Source organism: Perissodus microlepis, chromosome 7 (genome assembly GCF_051167445.1).
Source record: "Perissodus microlepis isolate ML-2025 ecotype Zambia chromosome 7, ASM5116744v1, whole genome shotgun sequence".
NCBI classification, from domain to species: Eukaryota; Metazoa; Chordata; class Actinopteri; order Cichliformes; family Cichlidae; genus Perissodus; species Perissodus microlepis.
In genome coordinates, this window is record NC_140467.1 from 3,835,518 (window position 1) to 3,856,517 (window position 21,000).

At 39.1% G+C, this 21,000-nt stretch overlaps 1 protein-coding gene across 1 annotated transcript in view; it reads right to left on the bottom strand.

The window, feature by feature from the left end:
• Window positions 1–21,000, bottom strand: part of LOC146382309 (neural-cadherin-like) — a 104,698-nt gene that overhangs the window by 32,079 nt on the left and 51,619 nt on the right. The window contains exons 6-16 of the mRNA XM_084932869.1: window positions 19,349–19,598; window positions 15,831–15,973; window positions 14,156–14,328; window positions 12,349–12,517; window positions 11,605–11,775; window positions 11,127–11,299; window positions 7,867–8,034; window positions 5,918–6,167; window positions 3,679–3,806; window positions 3,119–3,305; window positions 219–362 (exon numbers count right to left, since the gene is read on the bottom strand). Coding sequence (XP_084788995.1) covers window positions 219–362; window positions 3,119–3,305; window positions 3,679–3,806; window positions 5,918–6,167; window positions 7,867–8,034; window positions 11,127–11,299; window positions 11,605–11,775; window positions 12,349–12,517; window positions 14,156–14,328; window positions 15,831–15,973; window positions 19,349–19,598 — 1,956 coding nt within the window. The remainder of the gene's footprint in view (window positions 1–218; window positions 363–3,118; window positions 3,306–3,678; window positions 3,807–5,917; window positions 6,168–7,866; window positions 8,035–11,126; window positions 11,300–11,604; window positions 11,776–12,348; window positions 12,518–14,155; window positions 14,329–15,830; window positions 15,974–19,348; window positions 19,599–21,000) is intronic.

Consider the following 21,000-nt stretch of genomic DNA (forward strand, 5'->3'; position numbering starts at 1 on the left):
CTGCTACAAATGAGGACCTATCTGAAGTAGTTTTGCTGTTTGCAGAAAGAGCCTGGCCAAACTGCAAACTGGAAATGTTTCTCTCTCTCAAAAACCCCCCCACCCTAAATATAAAATATTGGTTGTGGTTGGCTAGCTTCTTTAACCTTTATTTCTAGAAAGTGGAATCAGTAAAAATGCCATGGGACTCAATCGTTCTGCTGTCATTTCAAACTTACCTTCATCCTCGTCATTAGCGCTAACAGTGACAACAGCCAGGCCCACATCTGCATTCTCATCAACGCTGACTTCATACAGTCGCTGAGCAAACACCGGTTTGTTGTCGTTGACGTCGCTGATGAAAACTCTCACATACGCTGTGTCTGCAAGAATGACAGAATGGCAGAAGATTAAACGGCACGCACAGCTCACACACATACATACTCGAACCACTACTGTAAGTGTGTTACTCTCATTCCATCTGTTTATTGATTCTACAATTCATTGTCACTGTTTAGTGGGGAAGAGGTACTTAACCCAGCACAATGTTGCTCAATGACGTATAAATTAGACAAAACATTACTCACAAAGATCTGCTGTAAATTACATGAATTATTCATTTTGTCAAGAGTTTATTCTTTTTACAGGGGGGACGGTTCTGAAGAGAAAGAGTAACAATAATGGGGCTAAACCTCGTCAACGAGCTACTTTCCTTTTTTTTTAACCGAGCGCAGATAACTAGGAAGGTTAAATATTTATAAGATGACAAGTGTTTGTGTCTTATCTGTGGGCTCCTCATTACATTGTTTATTCCTTTAGTTAAAAAGAGTAAATTATCTGCTCACAGAGCACATGGGTGACATGTTTATTTTGAGCTGCTGCAGTAAAAGATGGCGGAATGTGGCTTTATTTTCTTGGCTTGTTTTTGCATTTGCCTCCTCCGTTTGGTGCATCCCGGGGGTAACAGAGAGACAGGTAATGTTTACAGGGGAGATGAGCCCTTCTGGATGCGGTAGATATGTAGACACAACTAAGGCTCATCGCAAATGCTAAGCAGCCCTGGCAGCCTGAAGAGAGGGTTTTGCTACTCCAAAACACCACCCGGCACTCCTAACACCTCCTTCACAAACAGAGGCAAATACCCCCGTCTAAATACAAATGTCATAGGACGTCATTCTAAACACAGATATTATTACTGCGGAAATGTCACACTGTGAACAAGGTAAACAAACAAAGGCCTTTCTGGTTAAATTGTGAAACGAGAAAGTTAAAAAGGGGAAGAAATAAGGGATCGCTACAAGAAAGAGAGTTGGAAGAAATCTCTGAGCTATTTTCACATGGAAGAGAGTGTTGCTGTCTGGTCATGGCAGTAGAATAAATCAAATTAAAATTCACTTTTCAAAGTCAATCCCAAGGTGTAAATGAATGTATTGCCAATGCAGCCTTTTTAAAACACAGTGCACAGAGGAAGCACTCCTCACAGTTTAGAGTTACAGAGTTTCAGTATTGCCCTGTAGGCATATAGGGAAAGAACAATGCTGCTTTTTATGAACTGAACATCAGACCGGGGCAGAGGTCACCCTAAAGTTAACTCTGCCAAGTTATAAAGTTTCTCGGAATGCCACAGTAGTAAAAAACAACATATTTTTGCATCAATTTAAGGCACAGAGACACAATGAATCGGAAGTAGCTGTCGCTATTTATTTATGTCATTATAACAAAAGAGTAATTTACACAAAGCTGGATTCTCAATTGACTTAATTGTTTGGAATAGTTTGACATTTTGGCACACACGCTTTTTCTTGTATAGAGTCGAGTCGATTGAACCCATCAAGTCATTATGTTAAATACAAAGCAAGAGACAGCAGCTTGATACTTCAGCTCTAAAAAACATTCAGAAAATAAACAACCACCAACATCTGTCCAAAGGTAAAAAAAAATTAATCACCTAGAAGGACCCTGAAAGTGTAACAAAAAAATCTAAAAAATGTAACAGTTACAGATTTTTGTGGAATTTATGTGCCTGCTTCTTTCTGGCTGTGTGCCATAACAAGTTTTTGCACAGAACAAATCAAATATTACATTTTAATTAGTGAACTCTAGGGGTTATGATAAGCAAATTAGCCAGCTAGTGCAGCCCCGAGCAGCTACAGCATTAAACTCAGGTAAATTGAACATTAACCATGCAATCCAGTGCTGTGCTGGGAAATCATGGGGTCCTGCCATTCATTTCGATGTAATTTTGACACATGCCAATCATCATGAAAACATTGTTGAAAACCTTGCACACTCCACTCCCCATGGATATGACAAAGGTTTTGACTTGGCCTCCCAACTCCCTAGATGCCACTGCGATCAAGCATTTATGAGGCAGGCCAGAACAATCCGGAACAAACCCAGTCTATGGAGGCCCTAGCCTGCAGCCTAAGACCCAAAAGAATTAGGGCTGTGTTAGTGAATGATGATGATGAAGGGGAATATTTGATAGCTCACTAATTAAAGTGATTTTTAGCTCATTTCCACATTGATGATAATTATAACAAATTTAATTTGCCTTGCTTTAGATTTATGTTGCATCTCCACATAGTATATCCAACACTCTGGCTGTTTATGTGCCTTTTGAGATGTGCAGAGACCAGTTCATGCTTGGACTTTTGCACGCTTTGAAATTGTGTGTTAAACAGGTAGACTGATCCATCATCACCAAGTGAGATGAAACAGGATATTTCTGTCTGCTGGTTTGATTTTTAGATTTGAGCGTAACAAAACTGCACTAGAAGAGACACTTGTTTATTTTATCTCCTTTACTTTTATTTTCACGGGTGTTTATGCCGGTGAAAAACGCAGGGAGGGCGAGACAAGGAGGGGAGGAGAGATTGGTGAGCCATTTTATACATATAAAACAGACTGGATGATTTAGCAGAACTGCCCAACGACACACACAATATATATATTTAAATATATATTTTTAGCTTATTTATAATGTTGCCAATAATACATCGGTGCAAGAATAGTTGCTTCAGATTTCGAATTTGCCAAACATGAAACTACTTTAATGAAACTGGACAAGAGTTTTAAGTCGAGATAAAAACTTTTTACCCATCCAACTATCCAGTCACTCATTCTTAAAATTTCTCACCTGTGTTGGGCTGTTTGTACTTCCCAGGTCGAGCTGACTCTTGGCCATCTTCTGACTGAACCTCCAGTAAGTAGGAGCTACGGGCCTCACGGTCAAAGACAGCTTCTGTGTAGATAATCCCAAGTTCTGGGTCGATACGAAACAGATTGTGGTCCCCACTGCTGTCACTCAGCAGAGAGTAAGTGATCTGTGGAGCACAGGGAATTTGAAAATTAAGCTAAAGTAAAGTTTCAAGCAATAACCTGCAGAAACAGCAGAAGTTACAGGCTCTGTAGCTGAAAATGTCAAGAGGGCTAAGCAAATCAATACGCTCCATTCAACCAATATCGCCACAATCAGTGAGACAGCTGATGAAACAGCTCCCAAACCCACTTCAACAAAACTTTGAAAACAGTGGAACAAAAGCTTCCACGCTGGTGGGATTGTTGTGTGATGTTACATAATGCTCTTTGTAGTGTAAATGGATGGTTTAGCAGGGAAACAGCAGTCTCTAGATTTTTGTAAAATCACTTCATTTTGCCGTACCTTCACAAAATGATCATAAGTGTATAACCACAAACCTCTCCATTAAGGCCCAGGTCTTTGTCATGGGCGGATACTTGCAGAACTGAAGTCCCTATCTGGGCTCCTTCGGTCACTGAGGCCTCGTAGATGGAGGATGTGAAAAACGGTACGTTGTCATTGACGTCTTAGGATAGAAATGACATAGTCAGAGTGACAATGTGTTAATTTCCTGATACCACTCACAATATCCTTTTTCTGCATTCAAAAGTGTAACCACTGATATTTTCTCAAAAATGAAATGAAATATGAGAACAAGAGAACAACACGTTCACCGCAGCAGCTATAGAGGTAAATAACTTCTCTTTAGGCAAGACCAAGTAATCCCTCTTATAAGTAATTAGAATCTGTTTTTACTTTTTAAATAGGTTTTAATACTGTGCCAATTTTATATTGTGTATTTATCCCCAGTGTGCTGTTTGTTAACTTCTTTTGTCTCTGAAGCTACATGTGCAAATATACATTATATTATATTAAATATAATATAATATACACTGTTCCAAAAAATAGTAATGTCAAAGTATCTTACTGTATATTTTACAGCTTTGTACTGTCTTTCTAGAATATCATTAAATTTACATAAGTAGACTGTGATTTTACATGTCAAAGGTAAGATAACATAACATCACTGTACATATAGTAAAACACAATTTACTTGTTTTTTAAATATTTGTTTTGTACATATGCATATTTAAATTGTAAAAATACATTCAGAAATGTATCATAATTTCACAAATATTTGTCTGTTATGTGAGAGAATGATCTGTTAAATTCAAATGTAATACTATGGAAAACTATATAAAATGATCGAAAATCAATGAGAATAATCAATAATTAAAGGAGTATTTTTGCTGAAAATTTCATGTCATCTAGGTCTGATTCAATAATTCAGAGGTAACAAGTGAAAATATAATTAATAGGAATAAAAACTAAAAAAAACATATAAAACATTGCACGGCCACGCTGTGCTAATTATATATTTTAAAAAATAAATGTAGAGGTAGGAATTGCAATTAATATAAATCTCAAAGTATTCACAACATTCCTGAACAGAAATAGGCCTCTGCACCTGGGGTGAGGGTGTGGCCATGAAAACAATGTGACATGCCATTGGATGTTGGGACACATAATAACATGACGCTAAGCATCGGCCAATGAATGTGAACTAACAACCACAAGGTCGCGGGTATGGCAGCACTGTAGGAAAAAATCCTAATATAAAAGTATTTTACTGCATTTTACAGTTTTGTTCTGTTCTTCTAGAATATCGTCAAAGTTACGTAAATAGACTGTGATTTCACATTTCAAATGTAAATTAACGTTAAATCACTGTAATGTAATAAAACATAATTTTCATGATTATTAAATGTATCTGTCTGTACATATGCATATTTAGATTAAAATACATTCACAAATGTATCATGATTTCACAAATATCTGTCCGTTATTTGAAAGATCGAACTGTTGAATTCAAATGTAATGCTATGGAAAAGTATATAACATGATTCCTATAAGCTTGTGTTACATCACATAAGTATTATTATCATTGCGATTTAGGGCGATCGTGGCTCAAGAGTTGGCAGTTCGCCTTGTGATCAGAAGGTTGCCGGTTCGAGCCCCTGCTTGGACACTCTCGGTATTGTGTCCGTGGTCAAGACTCTTCACCTACTGGTGATGGCCAGATGGTGCGATATGGCAGCCTCGCCTCTGTCCCAGGGCATGCAATCCATTATTATTTAAACCAACTGTTAACTGTATATTTCTGTACATTTACGTATTATGATTCATATTGCCACATTCATTGACCTTGTTTATAGGTAATTTCATTGTTTGATCATGTTAAAATGTTCCTAATTTAATGTCTAAAAGCACTTGGAAAAGGCAGAATCCCATGTAAAATTAGCGCAACAAACTGTATTGTCATTACTGGAAATAACCGTATTTTTATGAGGAAGTTATTTTCTGTTATTTTACGGTAGTATTTTGGCGCCCCAGCTGCTGGAATATTACCGTTTTTTTAAGATGTTTTTTTTAACAGTTTAATATAATATAATACAATATAATATAATATAATATAACATAATATAATATAATACCAATTAAAATGGACTCAGACACAGTTATTAAATAAATTAATTAACATACATTTCAAGAATTTCCATAAAGTCTGCTGATGTAATGGTGAAATCTATTCAATCAATTAATTATATCAAATGACAAAGACAGCGAGACATGTACCTGTAATATTCACATAAACTCTTGTGAAAGCTGCAAGCGGCACTGCAGCCACATTTTGCGCCCGGACTTGAAGAGAGAAAAATGGTGTGGTCTCATAGTCCAGTGGCTCGGACACCAGAATGGACGCAGAACCATCTTCCCGGTTGGGAGAGAGGTAGAAACGGACGGGCATGTTGGTTTCAGGGACCATCCCATCCTCGAGGTTGTAGGTCACTCTTGGGTCACCCAACTGAGACGTTGCCTTGACTGTCTGAATAGCATCAGAAGTTACATCATGACTGTCTTGAAAACCTGGATTTTAGGTATCAAATCAGTAAGGACTAGCTCCTGAGGCAGAAAGTGACAAATGGAGCATACATACATCTCATGATAGAGCAAACATCTATCATCTATCATGAGCAAACATCTCATAATAGGAAAAAAAACATCAGCGAGTTTATGGATATGTAGCTGATCGCTCAGCTTATATAATATCATTCTACAATCTTGCTATGCAAATTTGGAAAACATGTTTTTTTGAGGAGTACAGGCATTCAGGAGTCCCCTGAATGCCTGCTAATTTCACGGTTAAATCACTGCTCAATAATATGAGGTCAATGAGTCAATCCAAGAAATAATTAAAGGATTTAAGCACTTATAGCTAGACATCTTTAAATCTCTGGACAAATCATAGAAGCAAATTATTCTATATTAATTAGTTAGTTTTAAAGATGGTAGTGAGCATATTTTGTAGTTTTGGACAGAGCCAAAATGTTTGTGAAGGACAGCAGGTCTAATTATTGATGTCATCCATAACTAAAATGTCTGGTTAGGAGGAAATCATGTTTAACAATTTCATGTGTGATTTTGTATAGCCATCCATTCATCCATCCATCTGTCGATATCTTTCTATCAGTAACTAAATAAAAAAAAAAATAGTAGGCTCATGGTCATGTTTTCTTTTTTTAATATTAAGTTTTTTCTGTTTTTTACTTAAGTAGTTTGATAGAGTGACTCTTACTTGTAGTCTCACTGTGTTATCTCAGTACTTTTTAGTCTCTGAATTCTTTTTCCATTACTGGGCAGATTATATTAGCCATTTTACAGCGATTAATTATAAACACTTAATCAGAAATCAGCCCCTGAAAATGTTCTGTCCCCTCTGTGTTGAGAGTTAAGCTCCACCCCTGAGCTGATGGGCACATTTTCTAACTTTACACAGAGCCAGGTTAGCTGTTTTTTGCTTCTTTTGCTGAGCTAAGCTTACTAGCTGCAGGATACAGCTCTATAACTAACTCCCAGAGATTGAGTGCTATCAGTCTACTCATTCAAGTCAAGACAGTGTCAAGTCAGCATATTTCCTAAAATGCTAAACTACTTTTACTTTGAGATTGGTCAAGTAACATTTGTTCACATGTGACAGGTTATAAGCGGTCAGACTGCAGTACGGGTCAGCAGCCTGAAAGAAACACAGGTTATATCAAATTCTGATTAAATTTTTGCTTCAATGACTGATTATCTAAGAAAGACATAGTGTAGGATGAAAGTCAAACCTGCTGCCCGAGTCCTAAAATAACCTCTTATCGAGAAGTGAGCTGCCTTTTGAAGACCTTGAACAAAAGGACTTTTTTTCCATCTCAGATTGACAGCTATAAATTTTTCACATCAAAGGAGACATTTTCAATGAATTTAATAAGTCTAGTGTCATAAAATTTGCCAAGCACATGGGATTCAATGTCATCTTTCTGCTACAGCATCACATTAGAACTCTTTTACAGGTTTTTCAGCACTGAAGAACCTTCTGAGGCATATTTAAGCTCTGTGTTAGCTATCATTATTATCATTATTATTATTTATTAATCTTATTATTTGCTGTTTACGTTAGATGAATGCTTGCTTACCTGAATCAGTGCAATTTGACCAAGGGAAACAAACATTGTAACAGAAATTGAAGTTGCTTGCATCCTTACCACTATGGGTGTGTCCCTGGCAGTGTTTTCAGGGATGACAACACTGTAGCTTTCTTTTTCCCACTGTGGGGGCTGGTTCTTCACATTGGTGATGGTGACTGCCAGCTCCACAGAAGTGCTACGATTCCCACCATCAGTTGCTATGATATCCCTTGTAATATAGGTCCGCTGTGAACAAAGGGAACAGCTCAATGGGGGAAATTATCATCATATTTGATGTTGAAATGATTACTACCCTGACGTAAGATATTACTTTAATCTTGTGACTCTCAGTGAGAAAATGAGGCCCTGTTGACACCGTTAGCAGCAACTACCACAATGGCAGGTTTCCGTGTTTATATCTATCTGTGCAGACGTTTTAGCTGCATTATAAGTGACATTAAAAACTTTCAGAAGTCACCATCACCTCTTTGATTATGTGTTTACTCCTTTATTAATTACATATAAGTCCAGAAATGTTTGGACACTGACATAATTGTCAGTTTTTTGTCTGTACTCCACCAAGTTTTAAGGGTCTACAGACATTTTTCCTTTACTGCTTTGAAATTACAGTTAGTCTTATACACAGTCACCTGTTGTCTTGGGTAAAACATCATATTTCTATTAAACCCCTTGAACAGTAAGTTTCATTATTGTTTCTCTTAAACTCTATTGTGCTTGCATACAAAAGCAAAATTGAGAAAATTGTGTCACTGTCCAAAAATGTACATCATAGCAAAGTGTAATATTTTCCTTAGTGTTTAGTAGAAGAGTTAGACCTCTGCGTGACTGTGGGGGCAGCTGTTTCTGGCAGCACAGCAGCACTAAGAAAAACATGTAGATCTGGGCGTTTATACGGATATGTCTTTGTGCGAGCAGATGCAAGCAGCGATAAGCTGTCGATCAGCTAATTGGACGACTCAAACTTGGAAACCATTTAGTTAGACTCAAAACAACAAAAGCAGCAGAATGAGCCATAGAAAAATACATTAAGCCATAATTCTGACTCCATAAAAACCCTTTTGTTACTGTGCCATAATTGAATTCCAAGGACATAAGGGAGTAAATTTGACTTGGGGACTGCATTTCATCAAAGTGGACACCACAAGAAAAAGTGAAAAGAGTCCATTAGAGTGTTTGAGTCCATTTACCTAAATTAAACAATGAGTAACATTAAAATTACACTCACGCTAAAGTGAAGAAGAAGAACATTTAGAAATGTGTCCTTTTACCCACATATTATGATTGTATTTCATAATAATGACTAAGTCACAGTTACAGAGCTTAAATGAAAAATTGTTCACTATTATTTCACCACGAATTCAATCGTTCAGCTTTAACATTTCGACTACCAGCTGCATTATTCTGTTAATGTAAATCAGGGCCAGCGACTCTATTATTGTGCTGCAGTGGTCAGATAAAAACCAATCTCCCTGAAGTTCAGTATTAGATTTTCTATTTGTGGGACAATCCAATTAGTATTTTTAAAGTAATGCAACTCTTTTCCAAAGCTTGAAACCAGAGAACAAAGATTGCACTCTGCAATGCCCAATATGGACCCAGCAGCTGCTGCTTTTACATTAAATGAATATCTGACTTGGTAATACTTGGAAATTAAATTTGCTGTAATAGTGTCAGATCTCTACCAGAACATATAAAATATTCTGGATACGGTCATGGCAACCTTTTCCATCTTTTCCACTTAATTCTCTGCAGAACCATGCTGTACAGTGTGTTGACACAGGATGAGGTTGGCTCTGGCTGTGCATGTCTTAGGGCATAAGAACATTCATAGTTGCACAATGGCATATCTCTTCCATTAAAGTGCTTCGAGTCAACTGGGAACAGTGCTTCACATTTTACTGTGAAGTGTGGTTTGAAAATTTAGCCTTAATTCTTTTTCAATGTAATCAGAAACTGCGATGAGAAAATCAAAAAGAACAACGTCTCAGACCAGCGAAGACATTTAACATTTAATGAAGTGCTTTTATGGTTACAGCACAAAGATTGTTGCAGGATCCAAATAACTTCTGAAACCACCCTAAAATATGCAACAGCTTTGTTAGGCGAGGTTTTGTGCTTAGCGTTATCAATTTTGCATGAAGTCAGCAGCAAAATTGCCAGAGACTTCCGACACCAGTGCAGTAAAAAGTATGTTAAATAATAAACAGCCCTATAGTGCAATAGCAGGTTTCTGGCCAAAGACCAGCTCCTGTTGAATAAATTAAGGTGAAAACAGGAAGCCGAGCACTGATAGGTCTCAGAGAGGCTACAACATACTTGTGAAGAATGTAAGAAATAAAAAAATGTGTTACATTACTGGCATTGACATTATAAATCACTTGAAGTTAGCTGACAACACTCAGCTCAGTAAACTTTGAAGATAGCGTTTTTAGGTAGTTTTCATACAGAAGCGAATTATGTAAAATAACTTCTGAAAATTCTGAAAACAACTGTGTAATTTATCTTAAGGGGATTCATCTTTGTATTTCACACTTCTCCAAAGATTGTGGCTTAGTGTTTTCATTTTTCAGAAGCTGTTAGCAGGGAGGTTAACTTTGCATTCATAATCTTCCTCACAGTGTTTCAGTTAATCACTTCAAAATACAAAAATCGTCTGTTGGTGCACACTGTCAGTCTTTTTATCAAAGTCTCAGATGATAAACGACGATGAAAGAAAGCTTTATATATATATATATATATATATATCAAAGCCACAGCATTTATAAGAGACAATGAGTTGCAGTGTATGGTAATTAGCTTCTTTTAAACCTGTGCCATTAATTAAAACACTTTTTTGACAGCTACTGCAGGTAAGAGGATGTTTTTGCACATTTAAAGGAAAAGTCTTTGTAACGGAGCACTAGAAAAATGCTAGTCATTAAACCGAACCAAAGGACACACAAGCTGTTAAAATGTATTTTAAATAATTTGTTTAGACTGAATTAGTCTCCCTCCATCTTCTTTCTCTGTGGTATTTCCACATCCAGCACCTCTGGGAGTAGACATACTCAAGACTGGTATTGGCAGTTAGAGGCACTTTGAGGTGCCTCATTCATTAACTTTGTTGACACAGACCCACAGGCCACTGTGTGTGTCGTCCTGGTATAACTCATTTTGCGGGGACATAATCTACTTACACAGTCTCATTACGAGGACATGCCTTGGTTGTACGTAAAAAAGTAAATCCCTAAAAATGAAGGTGAAGACCTGGAAAAGAACAGTTACTGTCTCTGTGTGTGTGTCTGCACTGGCTGACAAAGAGCCCGTGGTTGACTTGCCTGTGAGATGGGCTGGTTAACATAGACCCATCCAGTGATGGGGTTGACCTGCAGGTACTCAGGCTGCTCCAGAGACATGGCGTAAGTGATAGCTGCATTAGTGCCAAAGTCATCATCGTGAGCAGCAACACGCAGAAAACTGGTACCGACCAAAGTGTCTTCCCTCAAAAAATCTGCACGGGAAAGAAATAATGTATGTGCACTCACTTTACTGGTCAAAGAACTTGCATTATAGTAGCTTAAGGCAAAGGATGATGAAGATCCTTAGGGACAAAAATAAAACCTCTTGGGTTCTCTAAAAACATCCTCATTTAAATCAAATTACTATATAAAGGTGCACAAAGTCACTCAAATTCTCTATGACTTAATATCAGTTTTATTTACTTCTGCATTTTTAATGGGTCCTGGTTGTGCCCCTGCTTTATTAATGCATATTTCATTTGGACATCAACAAGAATAACATTCATCCCAAACTTACACTCATAGCGCAAATTCTCAAACTTGGGGCTGTTATCATTTTGGTCCAGTATTTGGATGGTTAGCTGACAGATGCCGATCAGTGGCTCCTCTGCCCAATCAGTAGCCGTTACTGTGATCGAGTACTCTCTTTGCCGCTCCCTGTCGAAGCGCCGGGCTGTTACAATCACTCCTGTAAATACAGAATAATGATCAAACATACACACGGCAATACCACACAGTGCTTCTGCACCCCGGTATTTCAACCAATCAACCCAAGATTTTGTAAACAAGTAAACAATTATGAATTTATTCTGAGTAAGTCGAGCATTCCTTTCAAGTGCAGTGACTTTGTTATTAAATCTTGAGATGAAGACGACTGAGCACGAGCCTAAAAGAAAATGACTGACAGAATAACATGTTGCCTGCCTGTGCCAGGACTTCTGAACAGCTTCTCTATTTGCCTACCCCTTAATTATGTACACTCATTTTTTATAATCACACTGAGCTTCTCCCAAATTTAATCAAATGTTAATCAGTATACAGGTTTTGGCATTTGACTTAAATTCCTAAGAATAACAAGTCAACGTATAACAGTTGATATTGTATCAGTATGCATCCTCCTCACGTCTCTACGCCTCAGCTCAAAATTACCATTAGAGATGACAATTAACATTTAAATACAACACATTCTACCTACAGCAGACTTTCTGCTCTATGTCTAATTGAGACCTCTTTTACCCCAGACGAACTGAAACTGTTCTACCTGTGTCCGGATGGATTCTGAAGGCAGGCATTGCGCTGTCTCTGTGCATTAGGCCATATTTGACTTTTCCATTTGCCCCCTCATCTGCATCCACGGCATGCACTTGCAACACAAAAGTCCCCGTTGGCTGGTTCTCCAGCACCGAAGCCTGTTCACGATATTGCTGGCACTGAGATAGAGAGGGGAAGAGGAAACAAGGAAGGAGAGATAAATGCAAGAAAGTAGTCCTATATAAGGGATTGTATCATCAGAATACGATAATATTAATAAGAAAAAGGGGATCAAAGAAACTAAACTAATTAAGTAGAAGGTCACTACACACACCACACAGGGAGATTCTGCACATGAAACACAATATAGCAGTTATAGATACAGTAGACCACATCTTTGGAAATGAAAACACTTGAACTGAAGAGCCAACAGCGAACAGCTTTGTCTTCGCAAAGAAATCAATCCATTCCCCCTAATGAACATATGCCCCAGATAAAGAGCAGCTCTCTGGAGTCGTTCTTTTTTGTAATCAGATAAAGAAGCCAGCTACTCTTTCAACAGAATGACCAAGAAAAAAGAAAAACAATAGACAAGGAGGAGCAAGAATGAAATGGAGAGAAGGAGATGGATCAAAGGACGTGAGCATGCAATTAAAAGAAGAATAATGCAAGAGTTCATGGGACGCGATGGCACAGACAGCATGGCCGGAGGCAGCTGTTCATAAAAATCACATAATATAAAGCATAAGGTCATGCTGGCCCAGGTGGTTCTGAGGCATAACTTGATATTCAAACAAATCAAGTTGCCAAGAGTTCAAACCCGCCCGGAAGACCCAGGAGCTCCAGCTCTGCATGAATATGTCTTCTGCCGAAGTTCAAGTCATTCCTAATTAAGGAGGAAGTTAATTAAACAGGTACAGTATATTGTGATGATTTTGCAATTTTTTCCTAAATTAATTGAAATCCCACTAGACTGCCTAAAGATAGAGTGGGTGTGCAGGCTAATCGGAACTCATGGGAAAACAGAGCAGAGAGAGACGGAGGCCAGGGAAATGAGAACAGAGCAAAATATAAGAGTGCTAGAGAGTGAGGCGAGAAGAGGGAGGGAGGAAGGAAAGAGGAACAGCTGAAATGCAATGAGGGGATAAGACTGAGAAAAATACAACAATGGATTATAAAAGGTTCACGTTGACAGCAACAACAAAAGAAGGACTGCCTGAAAGGTCTGACATTTTGGGAAATACATTTACAGACTCTTTTGCTGATAGTTAGCTGAAAAGATCAATACAACTCTCCTTGCATGGCCTGCATGGTGAATATATAGCTTGAACCAGTAAGTAGTTAGCCTATAAAGACTTAAAACAGGTTGGAAGTATCGCACTATCCAACGCTGCTGGAAAAGTCTTGAATAAGAAATAGGTATACAACCGCCCATAAATACATTTATTTTGAAGGCACTACTTTTCTTCTTTGTCCTTGGCTGTTTTACTTTCCTTCCCTCCTTTCTGATTTTCTCACCCACGACCAATTAGTTATACCTGCTCGTCGATACCCCGTCCTTCTTGTCTGTTTAATTTGTCTTTGCCATCAAGTCTTTCTCAGATCGTCTGTGTCCTTTGCCCACCTCTGAGCTCCTGAGCCTTTGTCCGTCATGCTGTCTACCCTGGTATCTGCCTGCTTTTGCACCTATAGTTGTGCTAAGCTTCTGTGTGTTTTTCCACTTCCATTTTTGTTTATCTTCTTGGATTTAACCATTTTTTTGTAGGGATTAAGTAAAAAACTAAATGTACTAAAAGTACCAGGGTTGTCTTCCTCACCTCCTCAAATATAGGTTTGTTGTTGTTGACATCATCAACCCCAACGATGACCCGGGCAGTCGAAGACAGAGGGTGTGGTCCGCCCGATGCATTGTCATCTGTGGCCGTTACATTCAGGACGTACTCCAAACCTTGAAGCTTGGGCAGGGGAGTCGAGCGGAGACGGATCAATCCTGCAAAGAGCACAGACCACTTAAATGACTTCTTGTATAGTATATGGTCTATACTAACAGAGTACATACAACCATTCTATAGCTGTTAAGTAGGATGTTATTGCTGCTGAGGAAGTGGACGCATAGTAAGGGATGTGCTATCAATAAGAACACACTAGAAAATGCATACTGCATACTGTTGTTCTAGACATTGGAAGCAAGATAGAGAGCTGTGAAAATTCAGCTCTCAAGTCCACAGAAAGGTAGAAATCTGATATACAGACTAAATCCAAAAACCAATTTCACAGTAGTGATTTTGTCACATTTCTAATCTAATAATTGCATGCTTTCCTCTAAAGATGCCCATCCAGCTAAAGCACTTGAGCGAAAACATAAAGCAGTACAGTGAGTCTGGTCAGAAGTTAACGAGGCTCAGCAGATGCCTATTAGCTGTTCCTCTTGCCCCCTTTGTCTGCTTTCATGTAACAGTCAAGATAAAAGGTGGGATAAAAGGATGGAGCATCTGAGTCAACATCTTTCTCGTCAACAGAAATACAAAAACATCAGAGGTTGCAGAATGAGCAAGCAGCCTGTGATGTGGGGAAAACCCATTGAAGTGAGAGCATGGGGAGTTTTTTTATTCTCTTGTTGTGTTTCTATTCATCCCCTTCAATGCTCTTGATTAAAGACAACACAGCATGCTGATACACACACATATAGGAGCGCTTGACTTCCCTCTCTTCTGTATTACTTGTAATTTCTCCTGCCCACAGAGCAGAGAAGGATCCAGGTTCTAATGACAATGCATGACATTGACATTGCTGCACCGCTACATTAAAATACGCAAACTGTGGGATGTGCGCAGTAATTGTCTCGCCTTAAATGTCAGCCTTGTTTACAAACGCAACACCAGCTCAACCAGCTATTCAGCTAGACGGCATTCATTGCATATAGAGTAAAAGGGAAACCATATAGTGATAGTGATTTCCCCGCACCCAAAGGATATCAGCCTTAGCATTTTCTTTCTCGGAGGATACACAGAAAGGGTGGAAAGAAATATAAAACGATGACACAAAAGAAAGAGGAGCTGGCAGAGCAGAGCTTGGAGATTGCGAACTATGATAGAGCAGTTGTTGTGAAATTGAATTGAAAGGGTCGGGTGACAAATGTCACAGAGATTGCCACTGGTTTCGGATCAAAGGGTAAATAAAAAAGATAAACTGTGCAGTCATCAATGCTAGAAGGCTAAGAAACATGTGGAACATTCCTCTCTGTACCTGGAAAAAGCCAAACCAAGGACAGAAATGTCCCAAATAATGTTATAGATTTTATTTATGACCCTAATAATAGAAAGAGCAGCACGCGTAAAGGAAATATAGCTTTTATTATCAGCTTTCAATATCTTTTCACACTGCCTTTGAAAATAGAGGCCGTTCCTTGAAAGCGCAATTTGACAGAAAGCCCATCGATTACAATGAGAGCTGAATAATATGACACCTGGTTGGAAAATTAAGAAATATCACCTTTCTGGCTGTCAATGACAAAATTTTCTTCCTCGTTGCCTGCTGTTATGGAGTAGAATATAACATCGCCATCTGGATCTTTGGCCAGAACTGTTGCAACCAGGGTGTTGGGGCCTGCATCCTCAGAAACGAATGTTCGATATCTGCAAAGAGGAACTCAAGTTTAGAGAAAGTGAGAACACATACTTGGTGGAAGTCAATAATAGAAACCCACAAACAAAGAGACTAGAGATATGAATCATTTACACAGTCCAGGGCATCGAGAAGCTGATTAGACTTATGGTTGTGGCTTTTACTTGTCACTATGATTTAACCTGTCCTCTTAGCTGGCCAGACCAGAGACAAATGATAATGTCTACTGGGATTTTGAAGCCATTGAACAAATGGTGCTTCCACATACCCTGCCCACTGTGGGCCATTTGATCCACTGCCTTTTAAAATGTCAACAGTGATTTGCTTGCTCTGTGGTGCTGGGTAGCAAAATGCCCAGCAAGACACAGGAGACTGATATACCGCTGTGGTACAAAGCACAATGGGGAGGAGATTAACTCTGTGACTAAGAGGACGCACAGATGAAGAGAAGAAAAGAAAAAGGTGGGAAAGGAGCAGCTAGGTGACAAAAACGAAGGCTGTCAGTGAAATGACAAGTAAAGTGATATGTGGGAGTGGGAGAAAAAAAGAGAGGAAAAGAGGACGGCTGACAGAGAGGAGCAGGCTATAAGAGGGGGCGGTGTTCTCACAGAGTTCGAGTTGATTCGTCAGCAGAACTCATCCCCTGCGAGATTTTGTGCTGTATCCTCTTCTAATGCGTGTGTGTGTGTAAGTATGCGTGTACGTGGGGTGGGGCTGCGGTGTCTATGGTGAAAAGTCAGAGGTGATTGATGGTTTACAGAAGAACACTGATGGGTGATTCATCTCCGCCAGCCTCGGCAATCTCCGTGGCAACACGAGTGACCTGTAATCTGTCACCCGGCTCAGAGGCCACCTCTCCGCAGCTCTGAGGGGATGAAACATATACACTCCCTTTGCTTTTCTTCCTGAAGCGTCTTCCTACATCTCACTGAACTGTGAAGTTGTGCTCAGACACGGTACGCCTGCCTGTCTGTCTGTCTGCTTCCCTGCATGTCTGGACATTTTGCATTTCCATGGAGTCTCTCGCTGTCTGTCCCTCACTTCAATCACATTTAGCCACTCTGTGGCTCGTTCAGATGCAAACTGAGAGGAAAAAAACACTAGCCTGTCCACTCATCTGTCAGGCAAGTATCTCAATTAATCTGAATATAAGAGTAATTTCTTAAATGTTAATGTGCACACTCTACCTCCACACGAGTCTCTGTTCTTTTTTGAGCACTACAGCCCAATTCTAATCTGCAGCCTACAGCCTCTCGGTGCACTTGCACATTTACATGGAGGCTCCGCCACATTAAGTGTCATTCCAACCCTACTAGCCTTAAGTGTGAGTGGGTTATGAATCCTTCCAACACTGAGACTGCATCAGTGCAGGCTTACTACCCACAGTGCTGAAAGGTGAAGAGTTTGTTTTGTTTCCTGCATGAAGGAAACTCCACGCATATGATTGTTGTGGTTTAGGGTCTTTACCTTACAATTTAAAGTGCCTTGTTGTGATTTGGGGCTACATAAATAACACTGAACTGAACTGCATTCATAAAATTGAGTTATATGTGATTATTTCAGTAGGACTGCATCTGTAATGAAGAAAAATGAAATGGCTTCCCTTAAAACAAAAAACCCACAAGTTTTTTTTTTTTTTTTTTAAATCTTACAGTAAAATAATGTTGCTTCATTTGTTCCTTTTTGCTTTCAGCAACCAAATCTTAACTTTATTCTGCTGAATGTATCTGAAATATTCTGTTCAGCACTATCCACCTTTTTTTAAGTGCTTTATAAATAAAGATTACTATTTTCCATTCTGGTTATAGAGGTCAAGAAGAAGTTGGAGAAAAGAATGAAGAAAAGTAGAATAATTTCAACAAATGCTGAATACTGTCTGTGCTTTAGATGATTGAATACAATTCAAATGGAGCACACACTTTTTTCAGCAGAAGATAGACATCATCTTAATAGACCTTGGCACATTCTCACAGAAAGTACTGTTACTATTAAATAATGGCAGGTCTTCCCAAAGCTTGCTGGTACATTCTACACTACCCCTTAATTAAGAGGCTCTCTGCAGACACAAGTGTGACTCAACAGAGAGTTTCACTCATCACTGAGTTGGAGGAAGTAGCAGTCGAATTCGAATTGGGCCCCTGCTCGCTTCCCTCACAGCATTTATCTACATCTCAGAAAGCCATAGTGTGAGCAAGTGCCTAACACATGCTACCTGGCAAAATGTCTGCATTTCTAACTATCTGTCTGCTGGGAAGAATATTTGCCTGACTGCCGACAGGCTTCTCTGTTTATCTGCATATCTGACTGGCTGTCTCCTGTCTACTCGCAGTGTATGTTTTGGCATTCTCTACTTGCTTGCCCTGCAACCGTGTTTCAGTGTGTTTTTCTTTTCAGTTTTATGTTTGTCTGCCTACATCTCCACCTTTCTGCCCACCTCATTGTTTGGCTGTGTGTCTAGCCAGTCACTGAGACTGACACCTGACAATGCAACAAGAGCAGGTAACAGAGGTCTGCAACAGTCTTGTGTGAAGGTCATTGAAACATGACTGACAGGACAAGCAGCTTACTTGTTCAATAGAATAAATGTAGCAGAGCCACAGTGACAGTTGCTGCCCACCCACTTATACAGCTTTGCCAAAAAGCCACTCTGGGACACACTGGATTGCATCCATATGTCAGTTTACTGCATACCTTTGGAAAAGGCCAAAAATAAAACCCAGAGAGTGTGAAGTGAATGCTCGAATTCACTACAATATTGGACCACAAACATTTTGAGCTATCCATCAGAACATGCTGTGAAACTAACAATGTCACACTTTGTGATTAATGTGAGTAACAGACTGTTTTGATGCCAGATGGCTGTGATTAACACGCCAAATAAAACATATTGAGTTTGTCTTATGCTGGTGGATTCACTACAGCAGTTTGGAGACGAGTTGGCCACTATTCACAACAGGACTCCCAGCATCAAATATTATTGCAACGGATAGCCTCAAGGACGGCAGGTCTGTGATGTATGATGTAACAGCCCATATGTCTGTGATGCAACTACCTTGTCTGCTCAAAGAGTAAAGCTTTGATAAACTCAAATATGATCAGCTGGTGGATCAGAATTTAAGCAGTGGCAGCAATGGCAACATTATTTAAACTCTGCTTGAGTTTGATGTTAAAAAATGTTCAATTCTGCATAAAGAAAAATGCAACAACACAAAGACATCCATGCATTGGATATTTTTTATAGTCATTTATTGATTTTTTTTCATTGCACTTTTGTATCTCAGCGTTAGTTTTTTGATGCAGCTGTTTTATGTTTTCAAACAATAGTTGCAAATTAAGATGATAAACCATTGATTTTGGTTTGTGATGGGGAAAAAAAGACTACTTACACAGGCTGGGAGAATTCGGGGGCTTCATCGTTAACATTCGCCATCCTCACACGGACGGTGGCAGTGCCAGAGTGAGGTTCGTCCCCACTGTCCACCGCCATCACCACAAACTCATACAGATGATTAGGCCTCTCATAGTCAAGCCGTCTCGCTGGGAAAACAGTCCCATGGGGTGAAATGCTGAAGTCCGGGCTCAGGGTGTAATAGGTGAGTTCAGCATTTAATCCTGAGTCACAGTCCGTGGCTAACACTGGCAGGAGGAAAGACATCACACGAGAGCCATCAATTACGAGTTAATGGAAAAGGGCTGATGAGATGTGATCAGCTCATGAATATGTTGACATCTGTGTAGATCATTATCTCTTTATGGCCTTGCTAAACATGCGATAAATCACGAGCTATGACAGCTACTATTACTTGAACAGAAACGGTGCCCTTCCAGAATGATTACTATCATTTGACAATACGAGCTTAAAGACAGCAAAAAGACAGAGTGGAATGGACAGCGTTTGTGTGTGGATTTGGAAATGATTTTATTCTGGGGTAATTATAGAGAAGAAACAAGTATAGATTGGTTTCCAATGTGTGGTGTGATTTTCTCTAAGAGTATAGCCACAAACACTGTGTGAGTTTCACTTAAAATCCCTGTTTCATGCACATCCCCTCAAGCTTATAACAATTGTCTACTACATATTCTTTTGATGTGTGTATTTTCTGTGTGTCAAGTATCTGCACCAGCAAGCAGCCTGTGCATGTCAGTGCCATCTGAACATCTTGTAATACATATCCAGACAGGTAATTCACTACGCACCCTTTGCATTTAACTGTTACAGTGTGACTGACTCATTAAAAGGTAAAGACAAAGTGAAAGTGAAGTAAATCTCCTTTGAACCTTGCTGTTACTGGCTCAGTCTGCACAGTTTTTTTTTATCTTCTTCAATCGAGTTTAGCTATAGTTTGGTCCATACGTCTTTGGACAGTGATACATTTTTCTAAGTCGGTCTATGTACACCACCACAGTGCATTTTAAATCAAACAATCAAAATGTGATTTTATACACAGTCCTACTTTTTCAGAGGCTCAAAAGTAATTGGACAAACTAACATAACTATAAATAGATAAATTGTTTCAATACTTGGGTGGAAAATCCTTTGTAGTCAATTACTGCTTGAAGTCTAGAACCCAGTGGCATCACCAAATGCTCTGTTTCCTCCCTTGAGATGCTCTGCCAGGCATTTTCTGCAGCTGCCTTCAATTGCTGCATGTTTGTGGGTCTCTTTGGCCTCGATTTTGTCTTCAGTAACTGAAAATCATGCTCTATTGGGTTGAGATAAGATAAGCTATTTGGCCATTAAAGAATATCCCATTTCTCTGCCTTGAGAAACTCTTGGGTTGTTTTTGTAGTAGCTTTAGGTCATTATCCATTTGGAGTGTGAAGCACCATCCTATCAGTTTTGCTCAGAGAACAGAGCTCTTTAAACTTTAGAATTAATTCTGCTAATTTTATCAGTAGTCACATCTTCAATAAACACCTGACCCGGTTCGACTGGCAGCAACATATTCCTCCACCATGCTTGACAGATGATGTGGTATGCTTTGAATTGAGAGCTGTTCTTTTTCTTCTCCATACTTTTCGCTTCCCATCATTCTGG